The sequence below is a fragment of the Crocodylus siamensis genome, chromosome 1, assembly GCF_052110815.1.
Source record: "Crocodylus siamensis isolate JL-2025a chromosome 1, ASM5211081v1, whole genome shotgun sequence".
NCBI lineage: Eukaryota > Metazoa > Chordata > Crocodylia > Crocodylidae > Crocodylus > Crocodylus siamensis.
Window position 1 is genome coordinate 88,976,070 of NC_143395.1, and position 24,393 is coordinate 89,000,462.

Consider the following 24,393-nt stretch of genomic DNA (forward strand, 5'->3'; position numbering starts at 1 on the left):
TCCACATTTTTAGGCAGCTGAATGCATTCATTACAGCGTCTATTCCTACAAATAGCAACTGCTAAGAAATACTCTATTTGCAACTGAGACTCACCTTAACTTTACACTGCCAGTATCATGTTTATTTATTTTTAGTGTGTAACTGTGGGAAACAAGAGCCTTGAAATGACTCCCAAATTGGAATTTCTCATGTGGCAATAATTCAGTGTTCTTTTGGCCAATAAATAGAGAACAACCCCACCCAGGACAACTGTATTAGTTCTTTTTTTTGTCTCTTTCTCTCTCAATAGAAGCAAGTTGGTCACATTATGGAGGAGTACAATGATGCAGTTCAGAGGGCTGCAAGGCTGTCAGTTGCCCGAGAAAACTTCCTAACAGGAAAGAAAAATCCTGTAAATGTGGTGACCCAGGAAGACCTAGTTATTTACACACAGTGGCTAGTGTGTCACCTACACTCACTCAAGGCCATTCACAGCTATCTTAGGGTAAGAAGAGCAAGAGAAAAATGATTTGACTGAATTGGAGGATGAGAAGGTATCTGAGAACTGAAGGCAGTTTTGTTTTGGGAGAGGGAAATCCTTGCAGGAACACTGCAGCCAGGGTAAAAATGTCAACAACAAAAATTGAAAAACCGGTAGGTTTTTTTTTAAACCAGGTTAAACCTACAAGAAACCCAGAGAGGTAAAACAAACTCCGCTGTCAAAATGCCTGATGACAGGCTGGTAAAACACACAACTCTGTTAAGTGTGGGGTAAGACATTCCTGAGTTTAAGATAGCTGTGATTAGCTACTTGGGATTGATAAGGTCTAGGGCAGTGGCTCTCAACCATTTAAGGCTGAAGACACCTCTCGTTAGACCCCAAGCACCCCTCAGAAAATACTAGCTTTTAGCTTTCACTTGTTTTTTGAATATGGAAAAATAATAGAACAATTGTTCTGTTGCAAAGAACTCAAAAATACCACAACGGGGCAGAATGTTTTTGACACTGTGGATTCCTATTTGAGCTCTGAGTTTTCTTGTGAATAATTTATGGGTATGGGCAAATCTAAGATTTTGAAAGCAGGTGCAGATGGTATGGTGCATCATTATAAATAACACAGCACACCTTTTTCTCCAGTTAAAAAAAAACTAGTTTTGCTAAGAAAAGTTTTGCTAATAAGTAGGGGCCTAGAGCTATATTATTCAATTTAAGATTGAAGCAAAAAAAAACTTTATTGGAATAGGTATTAATTTGCTATATCATATGTATAAAAACACAACAACCTAGGCAAAAATAATCCAAATATGTTGTTGTATTAGTCCTGGAGTCATTAGAGTTGCACGTACATCTTTTTTTCAGATTCATAAAACAAAATCAAGCCTTCTTGAGCATCTAAATAGTGCCTCCAATGCTTTAGTGAAACTGATTTCCACACTTGAGCTAATGTTCACCTGAGTTAATATTTCCACACCTGAGTTAAATGTCTTTAGCTGTTGAAGGAATCAAAATGGGGTACAAGTGCATCAGTGCACCGCCTCTAGATCTGCCCCTGTTTGCATAGTGCTAACATTGTGAAGCACCCTGCAGCACACTTCAAAGGATCTCGTTGCAGCCCAGGTGCTGAAGTACCCTGGTTAAGAATCGCTGGTCTAGGACAGAGGTCCTCAACCATTTGCCCCACAGGTCAGTATCAGGCCTTGCGGTCTGGAACCATGGGCGACTGGTGCCACCTTAGTCAGGGGGGCATGTGCCCCCCGCCCCCTCCCCCCCCAGCAACCAGTCAACATGGCCAATCTCACCAACCGGGGGGGTACCCCCATGGGCAGCCAGTCTAACTGATGGTGGGGAGGGTACCCCCGTGGCTGATTGCATTGAGTGGGAAGCAGCTGCAGTGCTCTCACTCCCTGGCCAGCGCTCACAGGGGGGGCACCGGAGCTCCCGCCTGGCCCCCTGCCCATCCCCTAAGTGGAGAGCATTGCCTGTTAGGGGGTGCATGTGCACCCCCATCCACCCCTTATGCATTGCCACTGCTCAGAAGGTCACCTAGTCTAACCTTCTGCTCAAGGCAGGATCATCCCTGTCTAAATTATCCCAGATAAATGCTTGTTGAGCCTGCACTTAAACACTTGCAGTGGCAGAGATACCACAGCCACATACCCACTTTCTGATGTTGTAAAAAACCCTTACTGGGGAAACAGAATCCATGTGTTTATCGGTGACTGGTACCACCTCAGTCAAGGGGGACACGTGTCCCTCCAGTGACCAGTCAGCAACCGGGAGGACACCACATTTCAAGAGCTAGGGGAGCCTCATAGGCCAGATGACACAGCTCAGCAGGCTGGGTGTGACAAGTAGGCCGGGGCTGAGCACCTCTGGTCTAGGGCATGAACAGAGCAGTCTGGAATAAGTAAGGAATAAGTTTGGATAGGTTATTTTGGCTTATGGTTGTTATATTTATTTGTCAGAGAAGTCAAACTTCCAGGGAAGGTGGAGTTTGGCTTTAGTATACTGTATAATCTGTCTGTAGGCTAGATTAGAAGTAGCAACAGTTCAGAGGCCCATACTATCTAATGCTACCCCTGTAGTAAGGTCAATTTATAATAAGATAATATATGAGGGTTCACTAGAGAAAAATACAAATGCAAATCTGAGTAGTTGTTTACTGTACTTAGTGATTAGACAATAAAGTAATTGAAAGCAGTTTTCAATTTTTTGTTGTTCATAATCTGAAAGCTAATCATGGTTAATATTTTTCTTCTGTGCCTTTGTCTCCTTCCCACCCTCCCTTTTTGGTCATAGATTCAATGGCTTTAATGGCCTTTCAGTGAATCAAAGTAATGATGCTTGCATTTATAACTTCAGGTTCTCCAGTATTTGCCCATCTCTCACAGAATGGATGTAACTATTGAGAAACACCGTGATGTGGCACAGGACAACCAGGACAAATTTGGAAGTGTTGCTGGGTGTGAATCTATGTCTTCTGATGTTTGTTTCTTACTGTGCCCCAGTTCTTCATATACAGATGGTGAGAAATGGCCACTCTTCCCTTAAAACCTCAGTAAAAGGATGGTGCACTTGAGGAAAGTGAAGAGATTTCTTAGCAGGCTTAAAAAATTCAGAATTCAAAAGGCAGTTTCCTTAATATTCCGCCCATCTATTTTTTTTAGTAAGGTTGCATAGAACTTTTATTGAATTGTCATTAAGGCCATTTGTACACACCATGGGGTTTTACTTCGGTTTAATTCTCTGTAAATTGAAGCAATGGGTTTTTAAAAACATTGCTTCAATTTAGGGCGAAGTAAATCCACATGGCATGTACACAAGGGTTGGACCCGATCCTTACCTGCCTCTCCAGCAGCAGAGAAGAGAGGGTGAGCTGCTAGTGGGCCAAGCAGTCCCTGAGCTGGGGGGGATGAGGGGGCTGGTGCTTCCCTCCACGGCAGTGACAGCACCTGCCCACAGGCACCCAGCCTGGGCAGGAAGATAGGCTCCAGGGAGAAAAAGAAAAGATCACTTTTTTTTTTCCTTTAGTGGAGCCTGCCTGCACAGGATGCTGCTGGGCTGCCTGTGTGGGCTGTCTGCACAGCCCCTGAGCTGCACAGGGCCTGGTGCTACCCTCCGCAGCTGTAAGGTAGCAAACTAAAATACCTTGGACATGTTTTATTTTGCTGCATCCCATAGTCATTTAATATGTATTATGCCCCCAACATGTAGAAACGGCTGCACCATTAAAACACATTATGTTGTTGACATTTGTAAACAGCTGTACCATTAAAGCAGTACAAAAAGGCATTAAGCTGCTTTGAAGGCCAATTTTGTGCCATGTTCAAATGGCCTAAGAGTCCAATTAGAAAATACAGGCGGACTCCACTTGATCAAGAAACCAGGGAATTATTTTGATTATAACAAGTGTTGAAATGTTTATCTTTCTGGCTTTCACTCAAATGCTGCCTAAAAATATGTATTGACTAATTAAGCAATACATCTCTCTGTAAAACACACAGGAAAGCTGCTTCTTGGTGTTTCCTTATTTCTGTTGAATTCTGGGTACTGTGCTGTTGTTCATATAGCATCACATATGTGTGTGGCACTTTGCAGGCAAATAAAGAATCCCTGAAAAAAATAGCTTCAATCCAGTGGTTCAGTTGTCCCTTCGATGGCCCGGTCCTGAATTCAAGAAAGTACAGAACTGTGTCACCTGAGAAGATTGTTCCCTTCTGTAGCTGGGAAGCAGACTAGTGTGAGTGAGAAAATCAGGGCTGTGGCCTGCAACCTTGCCCCCTCTCCCTCCCCCTCCTCCCACCCCTGCACTCCATTGCTTTCTATTTTGAGAGTTTAGTACAATATGGAAGGTATAGCAGGGCACTGAGGTGCCTGCTACTTGTGCAGTAATAATGAAGGTTGCTACGGCAACTGGTGGGTGTCAGCTGACCGGAAGGGGCAGGGCTTGGCTCCTATGTAACTCCCAGGCTGAGGCCAGGCAGGGAGTTCCCTGCCAGCAGTCATGGGGGAAGGAGCTATCCCAGAGCAAGCAGAGGGGAGAGTCCAGATTGCAGGTACAGCTCTGAGACTGGGGGAAGGATAGAGCACCCCTGACATGGCAGGAAAAATGTAATAGCCGAGCAGCTTGAATTTATGTTTCATAGTTTCATAGTTTCATAGTAGCTAGAGTCGGAAGGGACCTAGGTAGATCATCTAGTCCGACCCCCTGCCTTAGCAGGAAAGAGCACCGGGGTCAGATGACCCCGGCAAGGTGCTCATCTAACTTCCTTTTAAAAATCCCCAGGCTAGGAGCCTGCACCACTTCCCCTGGAAGCTGGTTCCAGGCCCTAGCCGCCCTGACTGTTACAGCCCATGGGCTTGTGTTTTGTTTCTTGTTGTATAAAATACCAGAAGTTTGGGAGAGGCTGTTAGGGGTTGGAGGAAGCCTCCTAGGGGGCCCTCGGCAACGTGAGAACCCCAACCCCTGAGAGAGGGGGTCAGCGAGAAGCCCCAGAGAGGTGCAGTCTTAAAAGCCAGGGAGCTCTGGTGTGCCTGTGGTGCAGCTTTATTTTGTTTTGGTTTTTTTGTGGCCTGGAGGCTGCAGGCTCGGGATTGGCCCCTGGTTTTGGGCTTGTGGCCCTCTGGATGTGGGGTTGGCACCAGATTGGAGCAGAAAAAGGAGCCCTGGGCCTTAAGACAATGGAAAAGGCTAGATCCTTGGAGTCAAACACTGTTTAGTGGATTTAGACGGGGAGGCCTAGCTAGAGAAAATCAGGGGTCAGTCCTACATAGGGGAAAGGCCCCAACATACCCAATACAATAGGCAGCCTCCCACTCTCAAGCACATCATCCTACTTTCCATCAAGACGTGGCAGGAGAGCATAGGGCAGGACCCCAAAGAAGGATCCAAGAGTGCCCCACGCAAGGTGCAGAGGACTAGGAAGATGGCACTGGGAAGGGCGATCTGTTACAGAAGGGTATAATATGGCCTGGAGTAAAGATAATTTTGAATGATTCATTAAATGTGTCCTGGTGAGGAGAAAGTAAGTAAAGAATGAATTGTAAGGTTCTAAAATGGAGAAGGGTATGAGACACAAAGTATGGGTGAGGGAGAGAGAGTGCAGCTGCATGAAACGTTACTTCCTGCACATAGTTGCCTCCACTGCTTGTACTGCCTTAATGGTGGTTGTGTATGTGCCCTAAAAGGGCTTAATAGAAAGTAGAAGAAGTTGGAGGATCCACCACTGCATGCATCATGTTCCTTTCGGGACACTGTGTGCTTCAGTTTTAAGGGACCCTAAAAGCTATTGTAGTCGTTAGCACTGTTCTGTGAGAGGCATCACAGGTGCACTGCTGATTTCGGACATTTATTAGCAATTGTCACTCTTCCTGCTATACTAGTAACACTGAGCCTGTATGCACTGTGAGGCTTAATCCTCATTAAATTAAATAGGTTTATAACATTTAAATTTGTTTATTTTGGAGCATTGCATCAGTGTTTGCATGCACTAGGTTTTTGAGTGAATTAAGCCCAGTCTCTGGACGGCACTGCAGGAGAGTGGGATGGTCCAGTGCTGCCTGCCCAGCTTAGGGCCCCGGCCCCATGCTCTGCCACACCGCTGTGAAAGCAGGGAGCTGGCAAATGGTATAAGAAAAAAAAGCAAAAGCAATTCGAAAGCAAAAACAATTTGAAGTGGTGAACTACAAAAAAGTCACAGCACCATCTGGTGGACAAAGAGGCTCATTACGTGTCTTGGAGTGCCTTTGTGTTTGCACTCAATGACTCCATGGATGTGATGCTTTAATTTGTGGCAAGCCAAACTAAACTACATCTGAGGTGTTTTACTTCGATGTGCCAGAAAGACTTTTAAAGCATCCGGAAAACTCACTCGTGCAAACAGTCACGCCATTGCAGTGCAAGAAAGCAGAAAAAACGTGGCATGTACAAATGCCCACTATACACAGAAATATATTGAGGCCTGCTACGTTTTTCAAGTCTGTTCCCCTTGGCTGCTGGTTTTCCAGGATAAAACTCCTATAAATTTTGTACCATTGTTGGTCTGTGAGACTGGAACAAGAGTGGTGCATCCAGTGCTATGACCTTGTATGGATAAGGTCTCTTCTCTTGAGGACAGAATAGGGCCCAAGACCTCACAGTAGAGGAAGAGTTGGCAGAGGGTCATTTGAGGATTTGAGGATATTTTTAGGCTTATTGCTGTGGGTGTCTTGGGAAACATCCCTCCCCAAAAGGCCATTGTCTTATCTTGTATCATGTAGCTTGTTTTAAAGTACATTTGGGTAATTCACTTTGCAAGGGAATTGGTAATAAGAAGCTACTCAAAAGCAACTGAGCTCATTTTGATGTTTTGCTTCAGTAACTGGTTATCTAATGGCTTTTTCTGCAGTATTATATTAACATTGCAGGCTTCAGTCATATCCTGTCTAGATCTGAGCCACATGGATTAAACAACAAAATGATTAAACAAAACATTAAAAGAGAAGATGAAGTGAAGTGTAGAATGGGAACACAGATGGCCCATTATGGCCAAAACACTGATCTAATATATTAGATTATATATAGCTTCAGTAAATCCCCATGGTCTTGCTGAATTTCAGAAAATTGTAACATATCTATTAAAATGCTTTGACTGTGTTGTCAGTATAATGCCCAGGGGAGAGCAGCTTAATATTTGAACTTTCAGAAATCTTTTGGGGAGTCTGCTGCTTGTTCCCAACAGGTACTACTGCAACACAGTTCAAATAAGCATGCAACTGCTGTTCAGCAAGTATGAAATTAGTATAATCTTTATTCATAAAATCAGCTGGGTGATCAGATTGATCAGCAGCAGGGATAGTGCAGAGTTAAACACAAATCCAAAGTGCCTTTCTGTTCTATTCTTTATACATTAGAAATGCCTGCATCAGGCAGACATAATTGCATATTACTACTTAACTATCCTAGATGTCTATTTTACCCAGTTCAGGTTGCGTTGCATCATTCTACATACTTTTCTTATGTTCTATCATGTTTGGTGCCATGCACTTTTACATTTTATGAATGAATTAATTTATTTAAGTACAGCATCCCCTACACATGTGTTGTTTCATGTTTGGTCATATCATCCTGTGCTTTTTTATCCACTGTTGCAGTTTGTACTGATTCCATCCATCTCAGGATATGTTTGAACAGATCCCAAGTGTCCTGATACACACTCTGTTGCCCTTCACAGAACTTACAGCTTCCCAGCTTTTAACTCCTCCTGGGCTGCCTTATGACCTACATTGCTGAAGAAGGGCAAAATCTTGTCAACTGTTAATTGGCTTAGCATCAGAAAACAAATAGCAGGATTTAATGTTTGAATTTTTTTTAGCATAGCAGAAGGTGGAAGCATTACCTGAAGCTCCCATACTAAATCCAGTTGTAAACACAGTTACTGAAAATCTGAGAAGTGGGGTGGCAAAACTTGCAGACATTATTAGGTTGGTCAAGAATAGAACAATATTTGAACAATGAGCCATTTGCAAGTTTGATTCCAGATGCAGCTGGGAAAAAAGAACAGGATCAGGAGGAAAAAAACCCCACATGACTATTTTAATATTTCCAAAAAACTATTTCTAAAACGGGGTGGTGGATGTCAGGTGTAGGTCGTGTTGGAAGTAATTGCATCAGAACTGATTCGCTCATACTTAAGACAGAGGAAGAAGAGGAGCCCTGTTTTCAGGAGCATCCTACTGAGAGAAAATTTACAGCAATGCCAGAATCATATGTGTTGCTATAGCAGTGATGAAACAAAAATAGTTAACATACCTCACTTGCTTATAGGCTGTGAAGATTTTATGGAAGGACTGACTAACACCTGGGTGTTTTGTGAACCAGTAATGCTGTCATAGTTCAGGCACTTGGATGCATTAGTTACCCTGTGCTTTCCATTTTGGCAAATAAGTGTTCCTCTAGCAATAACAGCAATAACACCAGATAGTACTGGAGCAAGCTGCATTCAGAATAGCTATTCGTATTTTAACTTTTGGACAGGGAGGTTTTAATAAATATCCATTGGATATTCTGTGTCAGACTGAATTCTTTAAAACCTTTCAATATACATAATGAATGGGAGGATGAGAGTGCTGTCTGGATGCTGATAAAGACCATTGCTTTTCAGATGTCACTTACAACTGTTGCAAACGGCAGTTAATTGAGTTCTGGTTTCTTATAGGGCCACACAAAAGGGACACTGCATTCATGTTGCCCTGTCACTGCACAGGAACTGATGAGCTGAAACCTCAGCTCCAACTTCTCCTTTCTCACTTTGGTATCTGCTATGATACAGATAATCTCAAGAACTCGGCTGATGAGATGGAGCTTTTTTCCCTGGTAATAAGATCATTAAAAAAAACCCCAAACCACTGAGCTGGGTGGCAGGGTGGATCTGGAGACTGAATAGTGCAAATAGCATCGTGTGTGGCAGGAAATGAGTACCTTGTTTTTGATAAGAAGTGCATCCAGATGGAGAGCAGTTAAAAGCTTGGATAACTTCCCTTATAGCATAGTACAGCAATTACTGGAAACATGGATGCATTGCTGTCTTTAACATGTATGGTAATTTTGATTAAGGTAAATCCATAATCCATAAAAAATTACCATAATTACCAGGGCTTTATTCTATCTGCTGACCCTCCTGCCATTACACATGAATTCATTTCTCAGACTTGTCTCACTTCATTTTAGCTTGTCTTATGACCAAGGATCCTGGTTTTCTCTGATTAAAAAAAATCCCCAATTTTCGTATTTTAAAAAGTAACCCCAAATCCACATTTTCCCATGATTAAAATGAAACACAAATAATATGTATTATTGATATATAAAATAAAAGCCTTTGTCTGTCTGCAATGCTTTATTTGCGATCTGATTGGCCGACGGAAACAGCCAATCAGAGTGCTCCAAGCATGGGGACGCACTGTCATGATACTGAAGCTGCGCCGAGGATGAGAGAGGGTGGGGGAGCCAAGGCCAGCCCCGCTCCCTGCAAGATGCAGAACAGCAGCAGCATGGGGTGTTAGGTGGTGGCACTGCATCCCAGCCCCTCCTCCCCCATCATTCTTGATAGGCAATTGGCTAGCATATATATGTGTGTGTGTGTGTGTATATATATATATAGCATATATTTTTGTATGTGTGTATTAGTAGTATTTCATTTTAGTCATGGAAAAATATGGATTTTGGGTTACTGTTTTTAATCTGAAAATTGGGGAATTTTTTTATCGGAGAAAACCAGGATCCCTGCTTATGACTGTGAAGGATTGCCAATGATGATGATAACAGTTACTGGTCACTACCTCTGGGGGTCAGGCTTTTTACATGCCATTAATTATCTTCCTAATTAATTACAGGCTTATCAGTAAAGGTGAACAATATGGGGACAGTTTTCTCTTTTCTGCTATAAAAATATCACCATGTAACAGGTCCGGGATATAGAAGAGCTATATAATAATTATGTACACATGTTCATATATATATTCATTTAAAAATAAGCCCACCGGTTGTCCCATTTGTCTCACTGGGACTAATAACATACCTAAAGTTAAGTATATAAAGCAATATTTGCAAAGCTAGGCCATAGCATGGATTTATTTGTACAATGTGCCAATAATCTAGTTTTTCATCTTTGGAGGTTCTCAAAATAGCATCAAGCAGTTTCATCATCTCTGCTGTAAGAACATGAGAAGGAAGCATAGGGCTTTGTGATCCTCTCTCTTTCATAGGCCTGGTCATGTTGCAGTTATGTTGTTCTGGGGTTATTCTTGGGCATCTGCCCTGCCCTATACAGCCTGTCGTGGTACATTCTCTACGTACCTTTCAGGTTGTCCGGAAGTTTCGAAGCGTCTTCCACAAACAGCAGGTGATGAGAACATTTCCAGTTTATGATACTGGGCGGCCTGGATCAGAAAACTGGGGAACATTTGATCCTAGCATAGCTTTAAAAAAGCGAGCCAACTGGATTCCTTTTTTACAGGTAAATATAAGTGTTTTGTTTTCTTTTTACACTCTGTTGGTAAGTGACAGTAACTGCAGTTTGAAGTGTTAGAAGTTACTTTTCAGCCATTTACTTTTAATAAACATACAATGATCCTCTCTGGAAAAATCAAATTATGTCTAACTACCACCATATACTTGGGGGCCACCTCTTAGGATCCATCACTTAGTTTTATTTTATTTTTTACTGAAAGGAAAGAAAGTGAATTTATTGGTCACACCTAGGAAATACACAGCCCTATTGTCTGTGTTACACAAAGTCATTTTGAATTGCTGTACAGAAGAGAAAACACGGTTTATGACAAAGTGGGTTAATGACATTGGACTAGAAATTAGTACTGAAGAATGGGAGACCATATGGAACAACGGTCCTCACATCATTCTGTACAATAATAAAAGAAAGTTATCTTATATTGGTGGTTTATCAACTCACTTGAAATGTATTTATGGTACAGGAACAGGGAAATGTTAGAGGGAATGTGGTTAACTGGGAGGATTCTACCACATGGTGGACGTGTCCCAGAAAGAAATTGTTTTGCATGAAGGTTGGAGACAGGGTGAGGAAAATAACAAGATGCCAACTATTAGGTAATCCTTTAGTGTTCCTATTGAATTTTCCTGAATGCTCTGTGTCATATAAGAGGCATAAGAAGTTGATTGCTCATCTTGTAATGACTGCAAGAAATACAGTTGCAAAAACATGGAAGAGAACTGCCCCCCGCCTGCTCTCCCCTTAAAATCACTGGGTGTTTGTACATGCCACAGGAGTTTAATTTGGTTTAGTTCTCCCTAAATTAAAACTGTGGCTTTTAAAAAACCCACCATTGCCACCATTTCTATATAGGGAGAATTAAACCAAATTAAACTCCGGTGGCACAATACAAGGGTGGGGGCCCGATCCTTAGAGCTTACCTATCTCTCCAGGGTCGGAGTGGAGGAAGGCAAGCTGCTGGTGGGCTAAATAGTCTGTGAGCTGCACAGAGGCCTAGTGCTTCCCTACAAAGCTGCAATGGGGCTGGTGCTTCCCTTTGTGGTGGCACCTGCTCTCTGGCACCCAGCCCAGGTTGTCCCGGGGGGACGCCACAGCAGGGGGAAGAACTGGGCCCCCACATAGCTCAGGCAGGCTCTGGGAGGGGAGGGGAGAAAAAGATCAGGCTCCTTGCCACTTTTTTTTTGTTCTTTCGTTGAGATTGCCTGCATGGGCTGCTGCTGGGTTGCATAGCCCCTAAGCTACATGGGGCCCAGTGCTTCCCTCCATGGCTGCAGTGCCCCTGGGACCGCCTGGGCTGGCTACCAATGGGTGGCACTTTGTAAGGTAGCAAACTAAAACACCTCAGAGGTGTTTTATCTTGCTACGTTACAAAGCCATTTAAAGTGGAATACCCTGCAGACAACAATGCCATTAAAACGGAATACTCCGCCAAACATGCAAACTGAAGCGCCGTTAAAGCAGAATATGCCGCTGAGCGTGCAAACAGCAACACCATTAAAGGGATGCAAAAGGGCATTTAAGCCGCTTTAAAGGCCAATTTTGAGGTGTGTACAAAGGCTCCCTGACTGGTTTCACAAAGGCTGGGAATTATCAGTAATGGAAAAGTTGCCCCATCAAGTTGATGTTCTGCAAGGCAGAAAGAGAAAAGATGATTACTTGGACATTTGTTATAAATTTTTGGAATTTGTTAAGGAAGAGAATCACCTCCTGCCTCCAAACCAGAAAAAATTAGAAACTTTTCTGAATATAGAATGAAGTTCAAGCTCTATGAGCTAACGTTTAGGAATAAATTTTAAAATCTAAAAGCAGAAATAAGCAGAAGGTTGTGATACTTGTATTATGAAGAGTTCTAGGGAAGAACAAGGACAGGGTGACTCATCAGGTAGAGATGAAGAAACAAAAGCTTAACATCAACAGAAATATAATTATAAAGGACCTATCAGAGACTGAAAGGAAAAGAGGAAAAGAACACAATACTCCTGTGGATATTGACCTGAGTTAAGGCAGCACTGATGATGCAAGATACATTTCTGTCTTTGTATATATTAGGGGATTGCATAGATCTTTATCTGTCAAATCTGTTATTTGATAGGTGGAATTAATTAATAATACAGAAAAGGCAAGGTTTTTGAGTGGTTATGATGTTTTTAATTAGACCAACTGAGTAGTTGGAAAAAAGATCTTAGCAAACTTTTGGGCTCAATCACCTTTCTTCAGGCATAGGAAGTCTCTGCTGGTCTGAGACTCCAAAGAATGAGAGAGACTTCCTATGCCTGAAGAAGGGTGATTGCACCTGAAAGCTTGCTAAGATATTTTCTCCAACTACTCAGTTGGTCTAATAAAAGATATCACATCTACTCGAAGAACCTTGCCTACCTATGTCATTAAACCAACACGGCTACAACCAAAAACCCAGCTAAATACAGAAAATGAATTCATTGCATATACGTTTGGTAACTGATGTCTTCTGTGTGAGCAACATTAAGTCATATAATAAATGTTACATTTGTTCTTCAGATCAAGCCAAAACAAGATCCCTGGCAGCAAAAGCTCTTGACAAAACTGAAACAGTGGAAAAAGGTGGATCTGCTGATGGATCTCCAGTCAAAGTTTTTAGAGGCAAGTGAACTGGAGACTCTGAGTGTATTATATTTTGTTCATTCAGTGACCATATTCAATAACACTGGAAAACCCAGAGAAAGACTGTTTTCTGCTTCAAGCAAGCTGTCTCAGCCTTATGTTCCAGACTATAAACTTCAGGCATGAGATACAGAAGCTGAACCTCTAGTACTGAGATGATGCTGTTTTTTTTCTTTTGTCTTCACTGACTAGTGGGAAACTAGATAGGAAAGATTCAGAATACAGGAAATATGAATTTACAATTCCAACATCTAGTTTAGGTAGATCTTAGTTATTTACGTGTTTGGGCATGATTCTGAGATGACATACATCTGTTCTATACCCAGTGCCAATGGTGTTAGTTGTAACATATGCTATTGTAAACAGATGCTGAATTGAGCTTGTGAAGCTTAGAGGGAGAAACACATTAGAGTAGTGACCTGGAACATAGAGGACCCAGGTTCAGTTTACTACCTCACCAGAAATTTTCTGTGCGAGTCACTGAGCTTCCTTCTTCCCTTGTTCCCGTTCTGTAAAATGGGGACACCAGTGTTCCCTGCCTGTCAGTGTTATCATCTACATTAAAGAGTGTCAAGTGCTCAGTTACTACAGCAGTGGGAATCATATCAAACCTGAAAAACTGATATGGAAGTCTCACTAAACAGAATAAAATTGCTGGCATTTACGGACGTTTTTACATGTGTTCTGGGGGGTGGGGTGCTTTAATTAGAGTGGCTCTGAGAACCACTCTAATTAAAATGCCTGGAGTGTCTTGTGTATCAGTGTCCCCATGCTTCAAAATGCTGGCAGAGGTGCTTTAACTAAATCTCATTGAAGGAGCTTTAGTTAAAGTACCCCTGCTGCCATTCTGAGGCGCGGGGACTGATACACGAGATGCATAGGCTGCTGGCAACACCCTAATTAGCATTTTTCAGGAGACTCAGTTGATTGAGTCTGCTCCAACTTGCACATCTACAGGCACCCATCAGGCCAGATATAGCCTGAGAAATAGCATCTCATAGCATCTAGTGCTGAAGCTTTTAGCTTCATCCAAAAGATAGAAAAGGAATACTTATCTGAAATCTTAATTCATATAGTGTGTGCAGAGAATTTTTAACTGGAAAGGACTATGGAAGATTCTCTCTCACAAAGTGGAACAAAGGAACAGGTGATTCTAAACCAGAAAAACAGTTAATGAAGTAGTCAATTAGGAGATTCCATGGTCCCCAAACCGATGAGTTTTGAGTTTCAGGGTTCATGTTTCTAACAGCAGTAAACATAATATGAAGCTACAGAAAAACAGGGGGGAAATATAAGCATATAAGTTTTATTTATTAATAAACTTAAAACATTTCAAATTGAAAAAATAAGATGGATATTTGCTATATTTCCAGGAAGTAAATATAAGACGATAAGAGCACCAGGTGGCACTCACTGATAGCATTCAAATAAATAATACTGTACATGAAAGAGATTGGGGCTATAGCTCATCTTGTGAATTAATGAAAATTCTGTTCTTGAATGGTGCTTGATTTTTTTTTTTTTTATTTCCCTCTATTATAGGCTTCTTCTGGATTCAGTCCTCATATCTCTATCTAATTCATTTTCAACAACAACATTTGATTTAATGATAAATACGAATTAATTTCCAAGGTCCGATCATTCAACCTCTTTATTCAAAAGAAATCATACATAACATTCTCTATAAAAATATCCTAGACCCAATAGCTATATTTTTACACTTAGGGGACAGGGGGAAAGAGACTATTTGTATGCAGGCAGTTGAAGCAATAGTGTTCATTTATAAAACAAAATGAGGGACTATGCTTCCTTGATAAGCATCCTAGAACTCATCTCTGCTCTTCATAAAAGGATGGCTTTGCTTGTAGGCTTGCCTTGTGAATCTTACTTGTTTTTGATATTGGATATGATTGAAATAAGGTATCCAGCATGGAGCAAGTGATGGAAGTTCTCCAGGAGCATGCAACATCAGTGCTAGAACCACATCCAGTGCCACTAAATTTTGTGACTTCGCGCAGCTCAGGGCAGAATAATTATGATCAAATCTGGAAAAGAATTTACAGCACCTCTGAACTCCATCAGGTATTTAGAAGGGAAAGGGGCAGCTGAAAGTTTCATTCCTGTGATGATTGTGAATTATTAACACATTTCACAAGTTTTCATAAGTTACAGTGAAGAGCCTCCAGATGAGATCTATTTCTCTGTGGTCTGCCCCAAGGTGGGAAATGAATCCAGGCACAATGCATTGCTGCAAGGAAAATGGGATTTTTTTTGGCAGTTTGAAAAAGCTTTTTTGCTCTTGAAATTTGGGAGCTTGATGACTTTTTTGGCAAGCTAATGACAAGTTCAAAACATTGTGCTTTCTTTTGTTTTTAAATGCCAGTATTTTATATCTTGCTGTTTTGATAAATTCTAAATTCAGATTTAAATTACTGAACTAGATTAAAAGGATTTATTTAAAAGGATTAACAACACTCTTTTAACTGAGGGAGTTGCTTACGTCTCATCTTGTGTGTCAGTTTTAATCTTTCTCTGTGCTGTAGTTTATTAGTCTTCAGTCATGGAAGAACCACTCCATGGTGCATGCCTACACCTTGGAGGAGCTTTTTTAGTAGGCATCTGTCTGTCTTGTGAGACAATAGAATTACACCGAGTAAGACATCAGCTCATTGAACAAAATCTTCGCTTGAAAGCCAGAAGAAATGTATGTGGGTGCAGAAGTCTGCCCAGACAGAACTCCAGGATTAACATCTCTGCTTGCACATGACAATTTTTTGGCCACTGAGCCTTAAGATGAGAGCAAAAAGTGTTTGTGGCTTATCTCAAAAGGGTAACCATGTTTAATCACATTCTGTTCAAACAATTGTCCAGCCTGGCATCAAAGTGACAGAGAACTTTGGCTATGATAAAACTAACTTTCTATCACTGCTCTAGTCCTGATGTTTTTTAACAGAGCCTTGGAAGGAGCTAAGGAAAGACAGATATTAATGAATTAGGCCTGACACTGCAAAGGATGAGGCTGTGTGGTGATGCTGAAGAGTGCTTGATAACTAGCTGTGAAAAGAAGAAAAGCTACCCTGTGTCTTGATAGGCCATTGTAACAGCAGGAACCTTCTCGGGGCCGACTTCCCTTTGGCCTGCCCACCTGTTTCTAGGCCAACCACCTGCCTTTTGCCTGCTATGCCTTGTTGTTAATTAATTAATTATCTTAATTAGGCAGGAGGCTGCTTATTTCTTGCCCCAGTGTGAGTGGGTGCTATTTGCGGCTCTGTACTTCCCCTATACCACAGGGTATGCCTTGCAGATGACATCCAGGTGTTACTCTTACCGGCCCCACACTGGGCCCCAGAATCCTCCTGTCGGGACCCCTCCAAGATCCCTCATTCAGGCAGCCTACCCTGCCTTCACTCAGGCTAACTAGCTCCCTGAAACTATTTTCCCCTCTTGGGGGTGTTCCCCCTGGGACCTTTGGCCATACAGGCCCTGGCCTCACCTGCAAGGCCAGTTGGAAAACCCAGGCTCTCATAGCTCTGGGCATCCTTTGCAGTGTACCCCTGGCCCTTTTGACCGTCCTGGTCCTGGCCCCAGCATTGACCAGTCAAGGGTACTCTCTCAATCAGGTCAGAGTCTCTAGCCCCCCCTCTATCTCTGGGGTCTGCCTTCTAGCTCTATTAGCGGGTTACCCAACCGGCTGTGGGGGCTAAGGGTTAAGGCACCCTGACCCACCTTTCACTGGGATGGTAACTGGCCTGGAATTTCCTGGGGGCTGCCGCACCACTGAGAGCCCCACCAGGCCACCCACGCCTGGCAGGGTGCAGTTTTAGGCCATCCCCTTACCTCCAGGTGATACCAGCAGCCAGGCAATGTTGCTGCCCACCTGCCAGCAGGGAACTGAATTGTTTATAAAGGCAGCCAGGGATCTAAAATGGCTGCTGGAATCAAGGACCTGCTGACTGTTTGGCTCTGATCTTAAAGTGGCAGGCACCAGCAATGCCCTGCCATAGCCATCCTTCTGACTGGGTATCAGAGGGAAAAACTACACGGACCAGTGCCCCACTTTTTGGAAGGAAGTATAAACTAACTTCCTTTCACTCTTACCTGAGTTCAGAGAGAGAAATTGGGTCCCAATCAAGCTTTTCAAAATTTGTGGGAATTCATTTAACCTAGAGGAACCATTAAAGTCAGGCAGAAGGTAGGGTAGATTTTCACTTTATAGACTAACTAAACTGGAGAGACATAGCATAACATTTTGTGAGCCTGAGCTCATTTCATTAGATACTGCGAAAGGACATGCATAGATCGGTGTATAAAATAAAGTGATTTGAGTACAAAAGATAGAAAAGGGGCTGTACAAGGAGAGACAAACAAGTAGTAAGCCCATAGGGACAAAGAAATCATAAAAGGGGTCATCCAGGTAATGGAATAAGGATTCACAGTCCCAGTTTAGACCATATTTATCATAGTCCAATCAGTGGATGTTTTCTTATCCTGCAATTTTGTATTCAAGTTGCTTTTGAAAGTTGTATTGTCTAAGAGCACCCACTCTGAGGTCAGCGACAGAATATCCAGGGAGTTTAAAGTGTGCTCTCACAGGCAGGTGTATCTTTCTGGAACTGAGTCAGATCAGTGTTCATTTATTTTTACATGTAGGGATCACACCTCTGTCCAATGTAGACAGAAGAGGGGCACTGTAAGCAGGTGGCATTTGTGACATTAGTAGACTTGCAGGTGAATGAACCTCAGGTGTCATAATCTGGGTTGTTTGCTCCATTGATGATGTGGTCTGTATTGATGAGGGGGCACAGTTTGCATCTGGGTCCATTGCCGGCTTCGATGCCTCAGTGAGAATAGGAATTAGGTGGTCTGTTGCTTGAGAGATGTCATTTCAGGTGGTAGGGCTGCCTGTAAACCAAGAAAGGTTTGTCCACCATGGCTACCTTAAAACTGTCATCCTTTTCTATTGTGGAGACAAACCTGGAATCAAATATCCCCTGGTTCTTAGGCGGGTAACACTAGGAGGGGCTGGAGGTTATTAATCATGTGTCCAAGGTGTACAAGCTGGGGCTGTAGGTGACCACCAGAGGGTTCTGTTGTCCTTGTGTTAGGGTTTGTATTGTAACAAGTCAGAGCGAGGTCTGTGTCAGGCTATGTTGATTTCTGTGGCTACAATTTTGTGATTGTATTGTAATTATAGAAATCCTTGCTCCAGATCCTTAAAGTATACATCTCAGTCAGAGATGGAGAAAGAAGGCTGGACTAGATGGTAGAGTGCTGTACTTGGGACAGCTTGGGTCCATTTTCTGTTTCTGTGTGACCTTGAACAGGTTCCTTAATTTACCTTGTGCCTTTGTTCCCTTGTTGTAAAGCTAAACTAACCCTTCAAGATATCATAATGGTTTTGCGAGGATTAAATCTAATGACTGCGGGGTATTTAAATGTTGTGGCAATGAGGGAGATGGGATTACCTATATACATGAGAAGGACCATGTTTATGATCCAGCACGGCAGTTGCAATGCTTTTATGATAAAATGTCTTTTTATATAATGCTGGCAAATAAGAAATGTATGTATGTTTATAATGCTTTTTTTGTGGGAATGGGGGAGAACAGGAACAAAATTTAGAGGATGATAGCCTGGCAGTGGGCAAGAGAGAGAAGAACATGGAAAATGTCAGTCTCAGCAAGGATCCAGGATCTTCCAGGAAGAAGAAGGAAACAGGGTGAATCTTCCTTTTTCTTTATTTCTGTTCTTTAACGGGAATACTCTTTATAAATGTGATTGAGACCAGAAACACTAGTCCTGCCTTCTCTGTTTTATTATTCAGTACTGCATGTTCCCGTGCTAGTAAAGTCATTAGGTATCAGTTTACTTCTAGTCAACAGACATAATGTTTAATTTGGACAGGTTTTAGAAATTTCTTTGAGGAACAATGATTTAATTACCTTTCTTCTATCTGGAAAAAAAGGTATAGTTACATAACGACTTTGCAGCTGCTGGGATTAGAGGAGGGCACAGAGGCCAACAATAAGGACGTGGTCATGAGGAAAGGAGCGTACTTGTCTGTCCTTTACTTACGTCACCTGAGAATCAGAGAGCTAAAGGTAAAAATACAGGTCCACATTGGCATCATTTATTTTAGGTCAGAGGTAAGAACCAATCACATGTTTTATTTTTGCTTTATTTCAGAGGGTCTGCTTGGGAGTCCTGAACTATTTCAGATCTGTTGAGCGTTCCCTAACCATTAGCACCTCAGGTCTCTTGGTTAATGCTGGTAACCTTGTGCCCAGTGCTGAAGATACCTGCTGGGTAAATGCTGTCAAAGGAGGCATTGGTATGTCTGGTGGTCTTGGCTCTCATCACTATGTCCATTATACGCCAGCTGATTTCAAGGTGAGGTCACGCATTCAGTATCTCGGCATTCAGTAAATGGAGGTAGACAGTATATTAGTTATCCCCCCTAATCTCTGCCTTTCCACACCAAACCAGTCTATGCTAAATTGCTGAGTCATCCAGCAGGTTGGGTTTATTCTGCTTCTTGGATGCTTTTCCCTATCCTTTGTTTATCTTTTCCAGGACTACTTTCCAAGCCATTTCCAGCAGCTGCCTTCTGAACCTGAGCCACCAGATAACAGCATCTTTTCTTAGGGCCTTGTTATGCAGTCATTTTAGGTGACTTCTGGATATCTTAACCCCTGGATTAGCTGCACATTAATACCTTTGTGTGGTTTAAAGCACTTGTTATTCAGATCAAAGTTATGCCACTTTAGGGCAGAATTATCTCTAATTTGCATACCTTGCTCCTGTTTCATTAAGGTGTTGCCCCTCCCCACAGCCATTCTACCAAAGTTGAAGTCTTTCAGTATTCCAGGATGATCCAGGGTTGTGGTGCTCACTCTGCCTACTCTACACAGGAGTAGCAAGCCGGTCTGGGTGGCATAGGAAGCCACTGTGGTCACTGGGTTGCCAGGGATGCTCCAGCCACCTTTTACCAGCCCCAGATTGAAAGATTCAGGGGACTCAAAGACAACACAAGGAACATTATGGATACATTACTGAGTATCGCCTCTGCCTGGGGCCGTGCACAGCTCCTAGTCCTGTGCCTGCTCATCAGGTTTCTAGTGGCAAGTCACAGCTGTGCAGGCAATGGACAGACAGAGAGCTTTTCACCTTAAGGTGTGACTGCTCCACTAAACCAAACAACACTAAGTCAATTAATATTCATGCAGCTTACAGTGTGAGATATAACCAGGCCCTTATTTCTCTTCAAATGTGGAATCTCAAATTCAGCAAGAGTCCAGGCAACACAGTCTGTTACCACTGGCAGTATTGAGGTCTGTTATCTGACTAAAACTGGTAGCATTTAGCCAACATAGGGGGTAAAAAGAGGGTCCCGGGTAATGTGGGGCCCCTGCAGGACACGATGGGCAACTTAGTCGTCATGCCAGATGACAAAGCTAACATATTTAACGATTTCTTTGCCTCTGTCTTCCTAAGTAGGGACCAGTTCAGCCACCTCCCTGCTGGGCCCCCCTCGGGCCCCGGGAGAGGCACGCCTGGGCCAGGGGTTAGCGAGGAGTTAGTTAGGGTACTTCTGGAGAGGCTGGATGTGTTCAAGTCCGCTGGTCCGGACGATCTTCACCCTAGGGTTCTACAGGAACTGGCCGAGGTCATTGCGGGACCCCTGGCGCGGCTCTATGAGCACTCGTGATGCTCTGGTGAGGTGCCGGAGGACTGGAAGAGGGCCAATGTGGTCCCTATCTTCAAAAAGGGAAAAAAAGAGGACCCAGGAAATTACAGGCCAGTTAGTCTTACCTCAATCCCAGGTAAGCTCTTGGAAAAAATTATCCTGGCACACATCCAGGAGGGCCTTGCAGGGGAATGCATGCTCAGGGGCAACCAACATGGGTTCATTAGTGGCAGGTCTTGTCAGACCAACCTGGTGGCCTTTTACGATCAGGTCACCAAATCATTAGACGCAGGGGTTGCTGTGGATGTAGTCTTTCTGGACTTCCGGAAGGCTTTCGACACTGTCTCTCACCCTGTCCTCATCAAAAAGCTGGGAGACTGTGGTGTCGATGCCCACACAATCAAATGGGTCGCCAGCTGGTTGGAGGGCCGCACCCAGAGGGTGGTAGTGGATGGGTTCTTCTTGACCTGGAAGGATGTGGGCAGTGGGGTTCCGCAGGGCTCGGTCCTCGGGCCCGCACTGTTCAACATCTTCATCAGTGACTTGGATGAGGGGGTAGAAAGCACCCTGTTCAAGTTTGCTGATGACACTAAGATGTGGGGGGATGTGGGTGCACTAGAAGGGTGCAATAGGCTACAAGCTGACCTTGACAGGTTGCAACGGTGGGCGGATGAGAATAGGATGGGGTTTAACACTGATAAGTGCAAGGTGTTGCACATGGGGAGGAAGAACCGGCACCACACTTACAGGTTGGGGAACTCCCCTCTTGCCAGCACGGAGACAGAAAAGGATCTTGGAGTCGTCATTGACTCCACGATGAACATGGGCCGGCAGTGTGGGGAGGCAGTCAAGAAGGCCAACCGTACCCTGTCATGCATCCACAGATGCATCTTGAGCAGGTCCAGGGAGGTAATCCTCCCCCTCTATGCGGCACTGGTCAGGCCGCAGCTGGAGTACTGCGTCCAGTTCTGGGCGCCACACTTGAAGAGGGACGTGGACGATATGGAAAGAGTCCAGAGGAGGGCCACTCGTATGATCAGGGGTCAGCAGGGCAGGCCTTATGAGGAGAGGCTGCGGGACCTGAACCTGTTTAGCCTCCACAAGAGAAGGTTAAGGGGGGACCTTGTGGCCTGCTACAAACTGGTCAGGGGGGATCAGCAGGTATTGGGGGAGTCCCTGTTCCCCCGTGTGCTGCCAGGAGTGACCAGGAATAACGGTCACAAGCTGGCGGAGGGTAGGTTTAGATTAGATATTAGGAGGCGCTACTTCACAGTCAGGGTGGCTAGGGCCTGGAACCGGCTTCCAGGGGAAGTGGTGCAGGCTCCCAGCCTGGGGATTTTTAAAAGGAAGTTAGATGAGCACCTTGCCGGGGTCATCTGACCCCGGTGCTCTTTCCTGCTAAGGCAGGGGGTCGGACTAGATGATCTACCTAGGTCCCTTCCGACTCTAGCTACTATGAAACTATGAAACGCTTTCTAATAGGACTCTCAGTGTTTTCTTCTAGCTTTGAAGCACCTGAGATGCCAGCCATTAGTACAATGACATTGTGATGTATGAAAGGCTGTTGATGTCACTTCTGGAGATTTCTAAAATATATTTGTTTCATTTTTAGTTTTTGAATCATCCCCTGAAGCCTTTGTGGTTGGAATGATATGACTAAGATAGTTACCTTTGCACACTGGAAAAGTAGTTCCAACAAATTCACAAGCCTTTTCAAACTTTGGTAAAAGAGTGTTTTTCTTCCTGCTGTAATGTAAAAAATACATAACCACAAATACTATTTAAAACCTGTTTGGGATGAGCTGTATCATTTGTTTGTGGCTGTATTATTTACAATGCATTATCCCAAATTCATCCTGATAAAACTATGATGCAGTATCATAGCATGCTATCTTGTGTTTCTCAGACACACTGAGTAAATTATATGTTCTTTATTTGTCTGAAATATTGACTCTTTGTTACTTAAGAGACACCTTATAAGATCACTTAAATGGTGTGGCTCACATAAGGGTTTGCATTAGAGTTGGATAAGAAACTTAAATTTTGACATTTTTCTAATCCCAAATTTGGAAAGAAAGAAAGAAGCCTGGAAAATTTTGGTTTGGATCAACCAGAATATTTCATTTTTATTATTTCAATTTTTTTTTCCTTCAAATAATTTTTATTTTTTTAATGTTAATTACTTCAAGCTTCTAAATGTACAATTCCTTTGAACCAAAAACCAGACCTCAGCATTTTCTAATTGTGGGGGGGGAAGGGACATTACACCCCAAGTGACCAGGGTGTGAGCTAACAGGGGCAGTAAATAGGGAAGGCAGTTTGCAAACAGTTCTCAGGTCAGATTGCTGCCCCTTCACTTTGAAGGGAAGCCTTCAAGCTTGGTGAGAGGAAGCAGGGAAAAAGCAACCTTTTGGGACCAAGGAGCACTAAACAGACCAGCTTACAGGCGAGTTTGCTAGGGAGGGTCTATTTGGATGAAGGGCAGCAAGAGAGATGCAGCAGATTAAGAGACCCAGAGAAATGGCTGTAGGATGTTGCAATGCCAGAGCCACTGCCTCTGCTTGTGCCTCTTGGGGCTGCAGTGGTGGCGATCGAGCCGTATGAAGCCTGACTGGCAGCTGTAGTGTGGCTCTGGCTGGCCAGGATCCAGTTTCAGGCACTGCATGCTACAACCATGTATGTTGCCCTGCTTTTTTTAAACTGTTTTTTTTAGGGTATTGGGATTTCCTGGCATCTAATTTTGGCTCCATGCTGCAAATATGCAGTTTGGAGAACCTTTTTATGTGTGCCATGTGTGTTTTGTGGCAAAAAAGCCCTTGAGGCACCACAAAACATGTGTATGTTTGTTTGGATGCACCCTCTGTGGCACACTGAGTAAGAGATGCCCCTTTGGGTGGCTTGATCAACAGTGAACGTTCTGCTGCTATGAGATTTATGCTGTTCGGGCTTCTGCTCTGCCTCAGTAGTTCTCCACTTACAGACTGTAGCTCCAGTATGGATGAGGCTTCACCAGGTACAACTGTCATGAGCAAGATTTTCCTAAGACTTTGGGTCAATGTTGAAACATTTCAAGGATGACTTAAGAGAGTCCTTGAAATGTTTCTTTTGGCCTCTGTGAGAGCACTTTCCCTTCTGTAGTTTACTGTAGAAGATCTTCTTTGGCAGTTGCTCATCTGACATTCTGGTGACATGGCCTGCCCATCTCATCTGTGATTTCATCAACAGAGTGTGGATGCTTGGAATGCCTGCCCATGTGTGAACTTCAGTGTCTTCGATTTTGTCTTGCCATTTTATCATCATCAGTTTCCTCAGACAGCCCATGTGGAAGTGGTTCAGCTTCATAGCGTGGCACCTGTACGCCATCCAGGTTTCACATGCACAATGGCTTTGTAGACCTTCAGTTTAGTTTGTTGACTGATGCCTTTGTGCTCCCACACATTTGCATGTAGTCTGTTGGAGGCCACACTTGCTTTGGCAATTTGTGGCATTGTTTTCATCATCGATGTGAACTGCACATTACAGTGTACTGCTGAGATAGGTGAACTTGTCCACTGCCTGGAAGGTTTGGTCATTCACTGTG

General features: G+C 43.3%; 1 protein-coding gene across 1 annotated transcript in view; it reads left to right on the plus strand.

The window, feature by feature from the left end:
- Positions 1–24,393, plus strand: part of LOC149873015 (uncharacterized) — a 148,494-nt gene that overhangs the window by 20,113 nt on the left and 103,988 nt on the right. Inside the window, exons 6-14 of the mRNA XM_090031419.1 lie at positions 291–485; positions 2,844–3,006; positions 8,678–8,835; positions 10,322–10,474; positions 13,004–13,105; positions 15,047–15,208; positions 18,736–18,845; positions 19,092–19,227; positions 19,313–19,516. Of these exons, the coding sequence (XP_089887545.1) occupies positions 291–485; positions 2,844–3,006; positions 8,678–8,835; positions 10,322–10,474; positions 13,004–13,105; positions 15,047–15,208; positions 18,736–18,845; positions 19,092–19,227; positions 19,313–19,516 (1,383 nt within the window). The remainder of the gene's footprint in view (positions 1–290; positions 486–2,843; positions 3,007–8,677; positions 8,836–10,321; positions 10,475–13,003; positions 13,106–15,046; positions 15,209–18,735; positions 18,846–19,091; positions 19,228–19,312; positions 19,517–24,393) is intronic.